The 18096-nt window shown below is 41.6% G+C and overlaps 1 protein-coding gene across 4 annotated transcripts in view; it reads right to left on the bottom strand.

Annotated features, from left to right (window-relative positions):
- Positions 1 to 14722: 14722 nt before the first annotated feature.
- tmem131 (transmembrane protein 131) overlaps positions 14723 to 18096 on the bottom strand; it is a 169708-nt gene continuing 166334 nt past the window's right edge. For all 4 annotated transcript variants that reach the window (XM_078545156.1, XM_078545159.1, XM_078545158.1 and 1 more), the window contains 2 exons: positions 16903 to 17072; positions 14723 to 15957 (listed from right to left, as the gene is read on the bottom strand). In XM_078545156.1, coding sequence (XP_078401282.1) covers positions 15670 to 15957; positions 16903 to 17072 — 458 coding nt within the window. In that variant the 3' untranslated portion in view covers positions 14723 to 15669. The remainder of the gene's footprint in view (positions 15958 to 16902; positions 17073 to 18096) is intronic.

The following is an 18096-nucleotide window of genomic DNA, read 5'->3' as shown; positions in this document are numbered from 1 at the left end:
TTATTTTATATTGTCTATGTTCTCCCTATCAAAATGCATCACCACACACCTCCGCATTGAACTTCATCTCCCCCCTATCTGCCCACTCCACCAACTTGCCTGTGTCCCCTTGAAGTTCCACACCATCCTCTTCGCAGTTCACAACACTTCCATGCTTCGTATCATCCGCAAACTTTGAAATTGTCCCCTGCACACCAAGATCTAGATCATTAATATATATCAGGAAAAGTAAGGGTCCCAATACCGATCCCTGGGGAACTCCACTACAAACCTTCCTCCAGCTTGAAAAATATCCATTGACCATTACTTTCTGCTTCCTATTTTTCAGCCAATTTTGTATCCACATTGCTACTGCCCCTTTTATTCCATGAGCAATAACTTTTCTCCCAAGTCTGTTGTGTGGTGCTGTGTCAAATGCCTTTTCAAAGTCCATGTACATCACATCAATAGCATTACCTTCATTGGCTTTTTTCTGTTACTTCAATGAACCCCAGCAGGTTAGTTAAACACGATTTCCCCTTTAGAAATCTATGCTGGCTCTTCCTTATCAACCCATATTTTTCCATGTGACTACTAATTCTATTCCAAATAATTGTTTCTAGAATCTTGCCCACCACTGAAGTTAAACTGACTGGTCTGTAATTGCTGGGCTTATCCTCACAACCTTTTTCGAACAAGGGCGTAATGTTGCAATTCTCCAGTCCTCTGGCACCTCCCCTGAATCTAGGGAAGACTGAAAGATTATGACCAGTGTCCGTAATTTCTACTCACCTCCTTCAATATCCTTGGATGCATTTCATCCGGTCCCGTTGGCTTGTCAACTTTAAGTACCAACAGTCTATTCTACACTTCCTCCTTATCAATTTTGAACCCTTCTGTACTGCACTGCTCTTCAGGCACACACCATGAATCCTTAGCTGAGCATGAGGAAACTCGGCCTGGGAATCCCCTGCATTCAATCACTGCAGCCCCCTCAAACCCTCACTGTCACCTTTCACAACAGTAACCTTGTTTAGTGTGGACTTAATCTCTGTCCCTAAAAAACTCTGCAGACATTTGTGAGGAAGGTCAGGGCTTAGCAAATCTGGGACCTAATTTGTGACACTTTCTCCAGCACTCCTGCTAGTGGGCGCGCACTGGAAAAGCTGCAGATTTTTTGCTTCCATCTAACTCCTGTTGTTGGTTTCACCTTAAGTTTTATTTTAACAGAAGGTTGTCCTAATCTCTGTGTGTGACATAGGAAGGGCAATGATAACAAGAATAGGTTCACCGAGAATAACAAAGGCAATCCCTGCTATTCTCCGTTTAGAATTGAGCTCTGTGATGGCATACGTGGAGATTAACAAAAGATAAATCAGTTTAGACAATCTGTTTATCATAAGGCGTTAATACTGTCAGATTACAAAACCCTTTAATGATGATCTTTTGGAGCAATTGAAGGGTCATAAATATTAATTGACTAACAGTGGGAGGGTCTTAATAATACTATTAAACTGAATGACTTCCATGGCTGCAGGCAACTTTAGCGACCTGACTTCACACACACTCTGTGGAAGTTAGGTTTCCAGGTAATTGTGGTGCCTAATTGGCTGTTCTCTAATAGCTCAGTAATTGAAGAACAGAATGTCATCTTGACACCACCTTTCCCCATTCATCAAAACGTTGGTGGTCTCCTACAAGCTTTCTACACACAAGCTGTATAACTGCACGTGAAAAGCTATGTATTTTGTTTAAAAACACAAGTGGAAAAGTGCATTAGCAGAATTGGCGAACAGTCCTCAGCCTTGCAGTTCCAAGGCTCCTCTCAGTTTCCATGATTTAGTTTACTTGTTTGAATTTAGTTTGTCTATGGTTTTGAAAAACTTTCTCCGACTTGCTCCTTCCTTGGGGTATAATTCTAAATCCATCCATAATGGAGTGGCACTGAGAGCAGACAGCTGCAAATTGAATGTGTTCCTTTTAGGTGTTCTTATCAGTATTAGTTCTGCAGGGTTTACTTCAAAATGGACATACATTTCAAAAAACATGAATTTATTTCCATAAACCTATGTAGCAAATATTCCTTCTTTAAGCCTGAGGCTTTGTATAGTTTGCTGATTGGTGCTCATGTCATTACCTCTAAAGATGTTTTCCTAATTGGCATGTGTGTCCTGTACTGCAATTGCTTATATACACCCTTTGTTATCTGATTGCAGTTAGAGATTCAGCACTACCTCAGCAGTGTGCTATTTGTCGTCACATTTCAATCTTGATTTTTAAGCAAAACCATTAGATCTATGATTTATCTGGGGGAAAATGTTAAAATGAGTGAAGGTATGGAGTTATTGTATCAAAGAGGTGCTTGATATATCTCAGCCTGAGCAAACCAAAGGCAGAGAAAAAGACTGTCCTTTGACTCAAGAGAAAGCATATTAGAATATGGAATAGTCTCCACAGAATCATAGAATAATACAACACAGAAAGAGGCCATTTGGCCCATCAAAGTCTCTGCCAACTCTTTCAAATCCCAACTAATTAGTCCCACTTCCCCCCTCTTTCCCCACATCTCAGTATTTTTTTCTGCAAGTATTTATTCAATTTCTTTTTGAAGATGAATCAGTATCCACTGCCCTATCAGGCAGTGCTTTCCAAAACGTAACCACTTGTTGCATAAAAGTTTTTTCTCATTCTGCCTCTGGTTCTTTTGCCAACTACTTTTAAATTGTTGGCCTCTAGTTACTGACCCTTCAGCCACTGGAAACAGTTTCTCTTTTTTTAAATTCATCTAAACCCTTCATGATTTTAAACACATTATCAAATCTCCTCTTAACCTCCTTTGTTCAAAGGAGAACAACCCAAGCTTTTCCAGTCTAGCCATGCAGCTATAATCCCTTATTTTCCTGAAACACTCCCTTCTGTACATCTCTGTATCCTTTCCAAAGCCTTCCTGACCTACTTCTTAACTGTGTGGTGCCCAGAACTGGACACAACATGCCAGCGGGGGCTGAACGAGTGTTTGGTAAAGATCTAGTAAGGCGCCTGGGCTGTTGGCTCTCTCGGGAGTTCCTCTCTGCATATCTATTATTGGCCATCTGCTGCCATCCATTGTTGCTTCTCCCTCTAACTCCTCTCTTCGACTGTTTTAAGTTCCCCTGATTCTAACAGTGGGTGTATTTTAGCCCAAACTTCAAGCTAACTATTAGTTTAAACTAATCACCCAAACTTACCTTATGAGCTCCAGTAAAGATCTGGAAAAGACCTGCATGTGGATTTTCTCTCAAACCTGGTTTCAAATTCCTGGACTTCTCCCATCATCAGACATATTTTTTCTGCTCCAGGCTACACCATAAGGCCCAACTTCTGTTTCTGATACGCTGGTCTTTTGCAATATTTAAAGTAACTCTGATCAGTTTACAACCTTGACTCCATCAGTGATGTAATTGAGAGAGTTCAATGTCCTGCTGAGACTGTGATTGACCAGTCTATTTCCGGTCAGAAGACCACTCACTGGGCCAGAAAAAAACTTGCATTTACCATCATCTTTCTGATTCTTCAACCAGGTCTGGATGCCTCTTGCACCCTCATTCCCATGAAACTACCTCCCGTTAGTACATCTGTTGATACTCTACCCCAAAATAGCTCCTGAACTTCACTCACTACCTCTATCGGAACTCAGAACAGTTTGTCAATGCTCCTTTCTGATTCCACTCTATCTATATCACTGTTATTCCACCACAGGACCTCTGACTTTATCTCTGGACTCATTGTTATCTTCTATCTATTTCCTATTTACTACCAGGTTTTTAAATGTATCCTAATTTTTATCTAACCAGATCAAGTATCGCATGCGCTTCAGGGTCCAATCATGTGTGCATTTTGGTTGCTCCCCGGCAACCTGAGCAACTTTTCTCTTCATCTCTCCTAAACTCTCCATCATCATGCCTACTTCCACTTTCAGGTATTTGGCCCTCTCAATTCCCTATCTTAAAAACTGTGGTACTCCTCGACTTTCCAGCTCTCTTGCCACCATCCCAAGCTTGACTCCTCCTTAGTTAAGCCTAAAACATCCCTCGGGGCCTCTCTTTTCATCCTTCAACCAGCTGATCAAGGCACTTTGGCACTGGCCCATTACAAGCAGTAACATTAATTGCCCCATCCCGCTCCCTCGTCGACCTTCCTACACCCACTAGGGGTTTATCTTGCCAATCTTATGTCTCAATTGCTGATCCTGTGGACTTTGCCATTGGATCAGCTCTCACCACCACTCTACACATTTCCCTCCATAATATCGATTCACCTGTGAACAAGGACCTTGCCATCATGAACTTAGCACGGAGGATTGCATTGACATCATAGCTTTAATGGAAACCTGGCTGAAGGGTGATGACACGTTCCCCCTTATTGAAGCTTTCCCACTGGCTATATCTTCTTCACTTCTACAATCAAAACCTTTTCATGGTGGCAGTGTGGCACTTATTACCAAATCACGCCTTAGTGTGACCCCCTACTCCTCTGCCACTTTTTCAAAGAACAAAGAACAAAGAACAGGCCCTTCGGCCCTCCAAGCCTGCGCCGCTCATATTGCCCGTCAACTAAAACATTTTGCACTTCCGGGGTCCATATCCGTCTATTTCCATCCTATTCATGTATTTGTCAAGCTGCCTCTCAAACACCACTATCGTACCTGCTTCCACCACATCCTCTGGCAGCAAATTCCAGACACTCACTACCCTCTGCGTAAAAAACTTTCCCCGCACATCTCCTCTATAGTTTTCTCCTCTCATCTTAAATCTATGTCCCCTAGTAATTGACTCTTCCACCCTGGGAAAAAAGCTTCTGACTATCTACTCTGTCCATGCCACTCATAATTTTGTAAACTTCTATCAAGTCGCCCCTCAATCTCCGTCGCTCTAGTGAGAACAATCCGAGTTTCTCCAACCTCTCCTCATAGTTAATAACCTCCAGACCAGGCAGCATCCTGGTAAACCGCCTCTGCACCCTCTCCAATGCCTCCATATCCTTCTAGTAATGTGGCAACCAGAATTGCACGCAATATTCCAAGTGTGGCCTAACCAAGGGTCTATACAGCTACAGCATGACTTCCCAGCTTTTATATTCAATACCCCTGCCAATGAAGGCAAGCATGCCATATGCCTTCCTGACTACCTTATCCACCTGCGTTGCCACTTTCAGTGACCTGTGGACCTGTACACCCAGATCCCTCTGCCTGTCAATGCACTTAAGGGTTCTGCCATTTACTGTATAATTTCTGCCTGTATTAGACCTTCCAAAATGCATTACCTCGCATTTGTCCGGATTAAACTCCATCTGCCATTTCTCCGCCCAAGTCTCCAGCCGATCTATGTCCCTTTGTATCCTTTGACAATCCTCTTCACTATCTGCAACTCCTCCAACCTTAGTGTCGTCTGCAAACTTACTAATTAGCCCAGTTAAATTTTCCTCCAAATCATTTATGTATACTACAAACAGCAAAGGTCCCAGCACTGATCCCTGTGGAGCACCACTAGTCACAGCTCTCCATTCAGAAAAGCACCCTTCCATTGCTACCCTCTGTCTTCTATGACTAAGCCAATTCTGTATCCATCTTGCCAGCTCACCTCTGATCCCATGCGACTTTACCTTCTGTACCAGTCTGCCATGAGGGGCCTTACTGAAATCCATGTATATAACATCCACTGCCCTTCCATTGTCGATCATCTTTGTCACTTCCTCGAAAAACTCGATCAAGTTAGTGAGACACGACCTCCCCTTCACAAAACCATGCTGCCTCTCACTAATATGCCCATTTGCTTCCAAATGGTAGTAAATCCTGTCACGAAGAATCTTCTCCAATAATTTCCCTACCACTGACATAAGGCTTACCGGCCTGTAATTTCCTGGATTATCCCTGCTACCCTTCTTAAACAATGGAACAACATTGGCCATTCTCCAGTCCTCTGGGACCTCACCCGTAGCCAGTGAGGATACAAAGTTTTCTGTCAAGGCCCCAGCAATCTCCTCCCTTGCCTCCCTCAGTACTCTGGGGTAGATCCCATCTGGCCCTGGGGACTTATCCACCTTAATATTCTTCAAGACGCCTAACACCTCTTTTTTGATCTCAACATGATCCAAGCTATCTACACACTCTTCCCTAGACAAATCAACCGCTAAGTCCTTCTCTTTGGTGAATACCGATGAGAAGTATTCATTTAGTATCTCTCCCATTTCTTCTGGCTCCACACACAGATTCCCACCTCTGTCCCTGAGTGGGCCCACCCTTTCCCTGGCTAACCTCTTGCTTTTTACATATGTATAAAAGGCCTTGGGATTTTCCTTAATCCTGGTTGCCAGTGACTTTTCATGACCCCTTTTAGCCCTCCTGACTCCTTGCTTAAGTTTCTTCCTACTTTCTTTATATTCTCCATGGGCTTCATCTGTTCCCAGCCTTCTAACCCTTACAAATGCTTCCCTTTTCTTTTTGACTAATCTCACAATATCCTTCGTTATCCAAGGTTCCTGAAACTTGCCATGCTTATCCTTCATCCTAGCAGGAACATGCCGGTCTTGAATTCTTATCAACTGACATTTGAAAGCCCCCCACGTCAGTTGTTGATTTGCCCTCAAACATCCGCCTCCAGTCTAGATTCCTCAGTTCCTGCCTAATATTGTTATAATTGGCCTTCCCCCAATTAAGCACCTTAACCCAAGGACTCCTGTTATCCTTATCCACCAGTACCTTGAAACTTACTGAATTATAGTCACTTTTCCCGAAATGCTCCCCTACTGAAACTTCGACCACCTGGCCGGGTTCATTTCCTAATACCAGGTCCAGTATTGCCCCTTCCCTAGTTGTCTACATATTGTCTCAGGAAGCCCTCCTGGATGCACCTTACAAATTCTGCACCATCCAAACCCCTAGCACTAAGTGATTCCCAGTCAATATAGGGAAAGTTAAAATAACCCACCACAACAACCCTATTGCTTTTACATCTTTCCAAAATCTGCCTACATAACTGTTCCTTAATCTCCCGCCGGCAATTGGGAGGCCTATAGTAAACCCCCAACATTGTGACTGCACCCTTCCTATTCCGGAGCTCTACCCATATTGCCTCGCTGCATGAGCCCACCGAGGTGTCCTCCTGTCATACAGCTGTGATATTCCCCTTAACCAGCAGTGCAACTCCCCCACCCCTTCTACATCCCTCTCTATCCCGCCTGAAACATCTAAATCCTGGAACGTTTGCCAACCCTGTCCGTCCTTCAACCAAGTCTCTGTAATAGCAATCCTTTGAGCATCTCATCTTGTTCCATCCCTCTCACCTCTCAAAATCATCATTCTCCACCATCTACCCAAGTATAGCTGTTAGTGAGAGTCTGGATGGTTGAGTTGTCTGCGTGGTGCCAGGCTTTGGCATATCTGCTATGGGCTGGAGAGGAACTTGAAGTGGGAGGAGGATCCAGTTGCCATTGGCCACGCAGGTACCAAAGACATAGAAAGGACTAGGAAAGAGGTTTCACTTGGGGAGAATGAGCAGCTAGGGGATAAATTAAAAAGCAAAACCTCAAAGGTAATTATCTCTGGATTATTAACTGAGCCACAAGCAAATTGACAAAGTAAATAGGATTAGTATGTTGAGCACGTGGCTCAAAGTTTGGTGCAAGAGAAATGGATTTCGATTCATGGGCACTGGCACTGCGAAAGTAGTACTCTTAGGACAGTCTTCATCTGAATTGTGCTGGGACCAGTGTTCTGGCGAGTTGTATAACTAGGACTAGTAGAGGAGGCATTACACTAAATAGTCGGGCGAGGGATTAAGTGAGGGAAGAAGTTAGAGAGGGGACCAGGCAAGACAGCAGGGTAGCAATAAGGGAAATGATAATCAAGAGTGTGGCAGCAAGGGTCGGAGCATACAAACTCAAGGGTGTGCTAGCAGATAAGGCTAGAGGTTGCAAAAATGGTAAAAAGTCAAAACCAAAGGCTCTTCATCTGAATGCGACTAGAATTTGTAACAAAATGGATGAATTGTCAGCTCAAATAGAAATAAATATTTATGATCTGATAACCGTTACAGAGACATGGCTGCAAGATGACAAAAACTGGGACCTGAATATTCAAGGGCACATGACATTTCAGAAGGACAGGGAGATAGGAAAATGTGGAGGGGTAGCTCTGCTAATAAAAGATGATAGTACAATACAGAGAGACGAACTTAGTTCTAAAGATCAAAATGTAGATTCTGTTTGGGTAGAGATAAGAAATAGCAATAGTAACAAGTCACGGGAGTAGTTTATGGGGCCCCCTAACAGTAACCACTCTGTAGGACAGGGTATGCAGGAAGAAATAGTGGGAGCTTGTGAGATAAGTACTGTGATAATTGTGGGTGATCTTAATCTACATATAAAGAGGACTAAGAGATTGATTAATAGGGGAAAAATAGAGTATGAAAGTAAACTTGCAAGGAACATAAAAGCAAACTACAAAAGCTTCTATATGTAAAAAGGAAAAGATTAGTGAAGACAAATGTAGGTACCTTACAGTCCGAAACAGGAGAATTTATATTAGAGAACAAGGAAATGGCAGAACAATTACTTCAGTTCTGTCTTCACTGAGGAAGACAAATAATTAATCAGAAATACTAGGGAACCATGGGTCTAATGAGGAGGAATTGAAAGAAATTGTTACTAAAAAAATAGTGCTGGAAAAATTAATGGGACTGAAAGCTGATAAGTCTCCAGGGCCCGATAATCTACATCCCAGGGTACTAAAGGTGGCAGTCATGGAAATAGTGGATGCATTGGTTATCATCTTCCAAAATTCCATAGATTCTGGAACAGTCCAGCAGATTAGAGGGTGGCAAATGTAACCCCACTATTTAAAAAAGGAGCAAGGGAGAAAACAGCGAATTACAAGACTAGTTAGCCTAACATCAGTAGTAAGGAAGATGCTAGAGTCTATTATAAAGGATGTGATAACAGGACACTTAGAAAATATCAATAGGATTAGACAAAGCCAACACTGATTTATGAAAGGGAAATCACATTTGATAAACCTACTGGAGTTTTTTTGAGGATGAAACTTAGCAGAATAGATAAGAAAGAACCAGTGGATGTAGTGTATTTGGATTTTCAGAAAGCTTTTGATAAAGTCCCAAAGATTGTGGGTAATATATTGGCATGTATTGAGAATTGGTTAGCAAACAGGAAAGAGTCGGAATAAATGGGTCTTTTTCGGAGTGACAGGTGGTGACTAGTGGGGCACCGTAGGGATCAGTGCTTGGGCCCCAGCTATTCACAATAAATATCAATGATTTAGATGAGGGAACCAAATGTAATATTTCCAAGTTTGCTGATGACATAAAACTTGGTGGGAATGTGAGCAATGAGGGAGTTAAGAGGCTTCAAGGTTATTCAGACAGGTTGAATGAGTGGGCAAATACATGGCAGATACGGTATAACATGGATAATTGTGAAGTTATTGCCTTCAGTAGGAAAAGCAGAATGGCAGAGTATTATTTATATGGTGATAGATTGGGAAATGTTGATATAGAAAGGGATCTGGGTATCCTTGGACACTAATCACTGAAAGCAAGCATACAGATGCAGCAAGCAGTTAAGGTGGCAAATGGTGTATAGGCCTTCAGTACAGGAGCAAGGTCTTACTGCAGCTGTACAGGGCCTTGGTGAGACCACACCTGGACTATTGTGTGCAGTTTTGGTCTCTTTACCTAAGAAAGGATATACTTGCCATAGAGGGCATGCAGTGAAGGTTCACCAGACTGATTCTTGGGATGGCGGGATTGTCGTACAACGAGAGGTTGGGTAACTAGGTCCGTTTTTACTGGAGTTTAGAAGAATGAGGGGATCTCATTGAAATGTATAATGTTGTGACAAGGCTGGACAGACTGAATGCAGGGACAATGTTTCCTCTGGCTGGGGGCTCTAGAACAAGGGGTCACAGTCTCAGGCTACAGGGTAGACCCATTTCGGACTGAGATGAGGAGAAACTTCTTCACTCAACTTGTGGAATTCTCTGCCACAGAAGGCTGTGGAGGCCAAGTCACTGAATATATTTGAGGAAATAGACTTCTGGACTCTAAAGGCATCAAGGGGTATGTGGAGAGTGCAGAGGATCAGCCATGATCATATTTAATGGCAGAGCAGGCTCGAAGGGCCGAATGACCTACTCCTGCTCCAATTTCCTACGTTTCTATGTAATGTATGGTTGCTAAATTTGATGACACAAGGATTCTGCAAAAGGACATAAGTAAATGGGCAAAAATTTGGCAGATGGAGTATAATATGGGAAAATATGAGCTTGTCCAGTTTGGTAGCAAAAATAGGAACACAGCACGTTATTTAAATTGAGAGAGATTGCAGAACAGGAGGTACAAAGGGATCTGGGTGGGTTGGTATATGAATCACAAAAATGTCAGTATGCAGGTACAAGAAATGATTAGGAAGGCAAATGAAATGTTGTCATTTATTGCATGGGAATGGAATATAAAAGTATGGAAGCTTTGCTACAGCTGTACAGAGCATTGGTCAGACCACATCTGGGGCACTGTGTACAGTTTTAGTCTCCTTATTTAAGGATATAAATGCATTAGAAGCAATTCAGAGAAGGTTCATTCAACTGATTCCTGGGATGAAGGGGTTATCTTATGAGGAAAGGTTGAACAGATTGGGCCTTTATCCACTGGAGTTTAAAAGAATGAGGTGATCTTATTGAAACATAAAAGTTCCTTTCCTTGACAGGGTGGATGCCGAGAGGATGTTTACCCCTTGTGGGAGAGACTAGATCTAGAGGACGCAGTTTAAAAAAGAGGTCACCCACTTAGGACAAAGATGAAGCAAATCCACCCCCCCCACTCCCCTCAAGAGGGTTGAGAATCTGTTGAATTCTCTTCCCCAGAGACCAGTGGAGGCAGGGTCACTGGATATTTTTATGGCAGAGGTAGATCGATTCCTGACCAACAAGGGAGTCAAAGGGTATTGGGGGTAGGCAGGAAAGTGGTGTTGAGGCCATGATCTTATCAAATAGTGGAGTAGATTCAAAGGGCTGACTGGCCTATGCCTGCTCTGAATTCGTATGTTTGTATCCAGACCACGTGAACTGGAGCCAAGCGATCAATACAATAAAACCAAAATTGAAGATTGTTAAAAGCAGAGGATGAATTTCCTGAAAGCACTCCGGGGTGCAGTAAAGGCATCATTAATTTAAGATCAATTGATACTGAACACATTGACAAAGATGTCTAGTGTCAAGCTGATCTTGCAGTAAGGACAAGTTGTCAGAGTTGTTAACTTTTGGAACAAGTTGCCAGTCACAGTGTGAGCATGCAAAAGGTACCTGTGGAAATGGGGAATTTTTGGTCACCACGAACTGAAGATTGCCTTTGGGAACTAGAAAGGAGTAGCCTAGATTTTTTTTCCTCCCTAAAATTGGTCTGTTTTTTCTTTTGACGCTCATGTGATTGCGCAGCTGGTCTGTATTGGGGATGGGGCCAGTGACGATTGGGGAGGGGGGGTCACATGATGTTAAAGTTGCACCATGAAAGTATGGAAAGTCTCAATTGATTAGCTGGGCTTTTCCTGTTGGTCTGACACGAGATATTACAGAGGTTACTTTAAGACCAATTAACGAAGGCACATGATGTGAACTGGTCAGGAAGATTCATCGTCATAAAAAGGGCCTCTTTTCCAAGAAGTCAGGAATGTTGAAATAATTCCAAAGCATGGTCAGAAACCAAAGACTTCATAAAGTAAATTACTTCCATCAGAGATCATTTCCACCTGTTCACAATGAACCTTTCAAGAAAGTATGAAACAAAATGTGCACTGCTGGAATCCATATGAGAAGATAGTGTTGGCAATGTTAGAATCCAGTCACCAGCATGGGCCCAGTGAGATCCAGGCTGAGCAAAAAGACTAGGGAATATGCATTTTAACAAAGTTAAAGAAAACAGCACACTTAGGAGCAGTAGGCCAACTCGGCCTTTCGAGCCTAATCCGCCTTTCAATAAAATCACAGCTGAACCAATTGTAACCTCAACTCCACATTCTTGCCTACCCCGATAACCTTTCACTCTCTTGCCCATCAAGAATCTATCTACGCTGCCTTAAAAATATTCAAAGACTGCTCCACTGCCTTTTGAGGAAGAGTTCCAAACACACTCAACCCTCAAAAAAAAATTCTTCATCCCTGTCCTAACTGGGCAACCCCTTATTTTTAAATAGTGACCCCCCTAGTACTAGATTCTCCTACAAGAGGAAACATCCTCTCCACAATGACTCTATCAAGACCCCTCAGAATCTTATATGTTTCAAACAAGTCACCTCTTACTTTTCTAAACTCCAGCAGATACAACCTAGCCCGTCCAACCTTTCCTCATAAGACAACCTGCCCAATCCAGGTATTAGTCTAGTAAACCTTCTCTGAACTGTTTCCAATGCATTTATATCCTTCCTTAAATAAGGAGAACAATACTGTACACAGTACTCCAGATGTGGTCTCACTGATGCCCGTATATCTGAAACATAACCTCCCTATTTTTGTATTCAATTCCCCTCGCAATAAACGATAACATTCTATTCGATTTCCTAATTAATTTCTGTACCTGCATACTAGCCTTTTGTGATTCATGCAATAGGGCACCCAGATCTCTGTCAGAGCTCTGTAATCTCTCACCATTTAGATAATGCTTTTTTTATTCTTCCTGCCAAAATGGTCAATTTCACAATTTCACCCTTCGTAGCCTTGTATCCTCTTCACTTCTTACTTTCCTACCTATCTTTGTGTCATCAGCAAATTTAACAACCATACCTTCAGTCTCTTCATCCAAGTCATTTATGTAAATTGCAAAAAGTTGAATCCTCAGCACTGATCCCTGTGGCACACCACTCATTACATCTTGCCAACCAGAAAAATACCATTTATGCCTACTCCATTTCCTGTTAGCTAGCCAATCTTCTATTCATGCCAATGTTACCCCCTGCATCATATGCTTTTATTTTTCGCAATAATCTTTGATGTGGCACCTTACCAAATGGCTTCTGGAAATCTAAATACAGTACACCCACAGCATGTTACTTCTTTGAAGAACTCCAATAAATTGGTTAAACATGATTTCCCTTTCACAAAACCATTTTGAATCTGCCTGATTATTCTAAATATTTCCAAGTGTCCTGCTATAATGTCTTTAATAATAGCTTCTAGCATTTTCCTTAAGACATGTTAAACTAACTGGTGTACATACTGATTTGGATTTAAGTGTAGGGGTATGATCAAGAAGTTTGCGGATGACATGAAAATTGGTAGGATGGTAAATTGTGAGGTGGATGGCCTTAAACTGCAGGAAGATATCAATGGACTGGTCAGGTGGGTAGAGCAGTGGTAAATGGAATTCAACCCGGAAAAGTGTGAGGTAATTCACTTGGAGAGGGCTAACAAGGCAAGGGATTACATTATGAATGGTAGGACCCTAGAAAGTACTGAAGATCAGAGGGACCTTGGTGTGCATATCCATAGGTAGCAGGGTAGGTAGATAAAGTGGTTAAGGCGGTATACGGGATACTTGCCTTTATTAGCCAAGGCATAGAATACATGAGCAGGGAGGCTATGCTGGAACTGTATAAAACACTGGTTAGGCCACAACTGGAGTACTGTGTACAGTTCTGGTCACCACATTATAGGAAGGATATGATTGCACTGGAGAAGGTGCAGAGGAGATTTACCAGGATGCTGCCTGGGCTGGAGGGTCTGAACTATGGAGGAAAGATTGGATATGCTGAGGTTATTTTCCTTGGAGTAACGAAGTTGGAGAGGAGACCTGATAGAGGTGTATAAGATTGAGGGGCATAGATAGGGTGGATAGGAAGGCACTTTTTCTATTAGTAGAGGGGTCAATAACCAGGGGACAGATTTAAAGGTAAGAGGTAAAAGTCTAAGAGGGGAGATGAGGAGAAATTTTTTCATCCAGAGGGTGGTGGGAGTCTGGAACTCACTGCCTGAAAGGGTGGTTGAGTCAGAAACTCTCATAACATTTAAGTATTTAGATACTCACTTGCATTGCCATTGCCTCCAGAACTATGGGCCAAGCGCTGCAAAATGCGATTAGTGTAGTCAGATCTTTGTTGACCGGTGCGGACACAATGGGCCAAATGGCCTTCTGTGCAGCAGACGTCTATAAGTCTATCTGCCATCTCTTTATTTTCCATTATTAATTCCCCAGACTCACTTCCTATAGGGCCACGCTCACTTTGTTAACTCTTTTCTTTTTAAATATGTACAGAAATTCTTACTGTCTAAAACTAAATCCACAGAGGAAATCATAAAAATTTTAAGTCAGTGAATGCAACGATGCAATCATTTTCCTTTGTGAAGCACCATAATTAAAGTGGACAAAAACATATTTTGGGGAGGTAATGAGAAAAGTGGAGAAATTATAGATCAAGACCATATGTACAGTAGATTGGCGGTCAAGAATTGTTGAGTGATATATGAAGAGGTGGTTCTTAAAAAAAGTCACATTCTATGATTTTCCCCCCCCCATTTGAAAGACAGTACAAAGAGGGTATATGTGGAACATGAACCAATTAGGGAAAAGTGCTATTTAAAAGTTTAGTTCTGCTGTTTCACCATGAGGTGGTGCTAAAAGTTTGCAATGTGCTCAGTAGTCTGAGTTAACATAACGGATAATTGAGCATTCCTATTCATTTTTAAATAAATTAAAGTGGAACAAAGTTCAGTTTCTGAAAAACTTTATTTATCTCAAAAAAGTACAACCCAGAGAATCGTGTTTCAATCAAAGAACACAAAGGGGATCGCGCTGCCTCCATAAACTTTGGGTTTGCGTGCTTCAGCCAGAGTAAACAGCGATCAGCACACATTGTGAAGCACATTATGATGACAGAAAAGGAAAACCAAAGAAACTGTGATTACAGCTTTCTTCCTCATTATGCTCTGCCATAATCTTGATGATTTTTGTTGCCCTTTTAAATACAAATGAAAGCCAAAATGCTGGATACATAATTATTACCTATCGTTTACCAACACATTCCCATTTCTAAAACGCCCGCTTTGCATTTTAAAAACAAAGGGTTCCATTAATTCTTTTTCTCACAAAAACAGAGGAACTTGAACTTAATACTGGGAGAGAAACTTTTCTCCATTATCTTAAAAACACATCACAATGCTTTATAAGGATGTAATACAAAGGGATCTGCATAAAATTCTTGCGTCTTGTTCCCTTTTATTCTCCAAACTGAAAATAAATTTAAGATGTATTTCACTGAACATAGGAAGGTGACCAAATACTTCAGTGATTTTCTTTTAACTTGAATACATAACGAACAAAGCCTGTTACAACTGTAACAGAAATCGCATACAAACCATAATTACAGTCAGGATCGAGGAACTGTTTATAGCAGATATGAATCATAATCGTGTGGCAAGAAGCGAAAATAGTGATTAGTTATGGCTGAGAACTGGATCCCTATACCAGGAACATTTGTTCACAAATTTCCTTGTGCGACTCCAATTAAACAGTTGCTGGAGTTGTGCAAAGAAACTCGAGTGAAGGGTTTCTGGACTACAGGCTCAGCTTGATCAATATTTCACGCTTTAAGCTGTGTCATACTGTATTTGTAATCAGGTTCTGTGCATTACCCACAACTGCGGGCACTTGTAGATTAGTTCTCATGAGGAAAGTTAGAATTATTCGACCAGGGATCAGAGCTTCGTCTTCCTGGAGTGGGTCTCCAAATATTGTCAAGGTTCTTCCAAGGATCAAACATTCGGCCAAGGTCTTCTATTAAGCCAGGGGCTGCATTTTCTCCTATAAGATCGACAGTCGCCATAGAGTTGTTGCTCGTTGGAGTGGAGAAGGGCAGGCTGTTGTCTCGACTAGTGGACCAGATCGGGTTGCTGAAAGGAGTGGTGGACCAAAGACTGCTGGCAGAGTTACCCAAAAGGATTGACTAAAGTGAGGAAAAAGAGAGGCAAGTTCACGTTAAATTATTAACCGATACAAATGGAAATGTCTTTGGCACTGGTTAAGTAAGCAAGGAAACTTTAATGCACATTTAACAAAAGCCACATTAATAAAAAATTGATGCACCCTGTAGATAGCATGTCATTTATCCAGCAGCTGAGGAAAAGATGCACCATTTCCAGCGTTCTTCCATCATACTTCATTTTCAGACACTTCATGTGCTCCAAGTAAAACCAGACAGTATTTGATAGCTGTGACCATCACAGCATGGATGCCTGCCACTGGCAGATTAGTCAATAAGAGAAGGCACAGCCCTCATGTGAGTCTTTCCTGTTAAGCTTCTCTAAGCCTCAGAACCAACACTCAACAGCTAGTGACAAATGTATTTTTCTTCTCTATAAATAGTCAATTTCCTCTGATAATTTCCTTTTATTTGTTACATAGGACACCGTTCTTTGTAGATAGAAAGAACGTGCACATGTGCATTGCACCTGTTCCAGCTAAACAAAATAAGTGATAGCCATTAGCTGATTCATTCCCCAAGGCAATGTCTTGACCAGAGTCCAGTTCAGTGCCTGGTTTAAATATCAAACAAAGCTTGACAGTTAATTATCAGTCACCATCAATTGGTGCATTCTCCATGGCAATGCCTCCAGCAGAGTCCAAATGCCAGCCAATCAGCATTCTCTTCTCTTACAGTATAAATGTTTCCCCTGACATTGGCATTTTCTTGCAAATTGCCCTGATGAGTGCAAGGCAAAAAGCTTTGACAAAAAATGTCTCTTTTCTTCAGCAATACTCAAGTTCTGTACTACTGACTATAATTATTGCTTACTTGCGGAATAAACTTGAATTTACATCCACTGTATATTCTCTTGCACAGACGTTAAATGGACTGATATTTATTGCCATTTCTTGCAGCATTACTTACTGAAGTTGAATGAGTTGGTGAAACAGTGCTAGTTGGCCAGGTATTGCGAGCCTCAGGTGATGATGTATCCCAAATGGACGTAGATGGAGCAGAACTATAATCTGGCCAATTCTGGGCAACTTCCTGGTTGTTAAAGGTTGCTCTTGAGAGTACATGGGGGCTGAAGACCTCTACAACAGAATTAAAATAACAATGCATGTTAAACATCTATCATTAAAATGCATAGGGGATTGGAATGGAATAGAATTCACTCACTTGGAATGAATGGGCAACTAACACCAAATCCACAAATATCATTTGTACTTGCTATGAATTGCTTCAGCACAGGTCCATCAATTTAATCACTAACAAAACATTTATCACTGACTTTATATTAGTTTGGAATGACTTGTACAAAGGAAATTAAACTTTTATTGACTCACTGCTGGGGCAATAAACTGAATTAAAAAAACATTCTGCTCTATGGAGCTTCCTCTCACCCAGAACCCAGAAATTTTAAAAGATTACTAGAGTTATGGACACAGTATATACAACAGGGACATAGAAAGAGCAATTCTACAATAATAATGTCTCCCTCATACAGTGCCAACAAGAAGCAATGCCATTGTGACAAGTGCTGGATAAAATGGCATTTACACATGGCTCTTTATCTGAGCAGCATAATCTGCTTTTCACACTTGTGCTAGCCCATCCGCTTCCTGAGCTTCAAGTTATTTTGGAGCATGCATTTTTCTTTAAATATAAAGTGGCTTCCTACATAGAGAGTTTATAGCACAGAAACAGATCATTTGGCTTAACTGGTCTATGCCAGTGTTCATGCTCCACTGAACCTCCTTTCAACGCCCTTCATTTAGCTATCTTGCTCAACAACATGCTGGATCCTTTATGCCCATAGTGTTTTGCTGAAGAAGTCACAAGGAAAGGTTTATACGCGGAAAACAATGCCGTTAGATACAGGGGTCTCCGAGCACACACGGGCCATGGCTTAATGCTCCTTTCCTGCAAAAACTACATTCACATTTGCTTTTTTACATTTTGGGGGAAGAATAAAACAGCTTTACAAAGGTAGAATATATTCTCTCAGAAGCATGAATGCTCACTCTTATAACCCTGCTCTATCATTAATGAACCTCTAGGTAGAAGTATCCCATTCATACCATTCTTTACAAGGGTGTTGAGCACACACTATTCCTG

This window comes from Cetorhinus maximus, chromosome 7 (assembly GCF_964194155.1).
Source record: "Cetorhinus maximus chromosome 7, sCetMax3.hap1.1, whole genome shotgun sequence".
Lineage (NCBI taxonomy): Eukaryota > Metazoa > Chordata > Chondrichthyes > Lamniformes > Cetorhinidae > Cetorhinus > Cetorhinus maximus.
The sequence above is the reverse complement of the archived record's forward strand: the minus strand, read 5'-3'. Positions and strand labels throughout refer to the sequence as shown.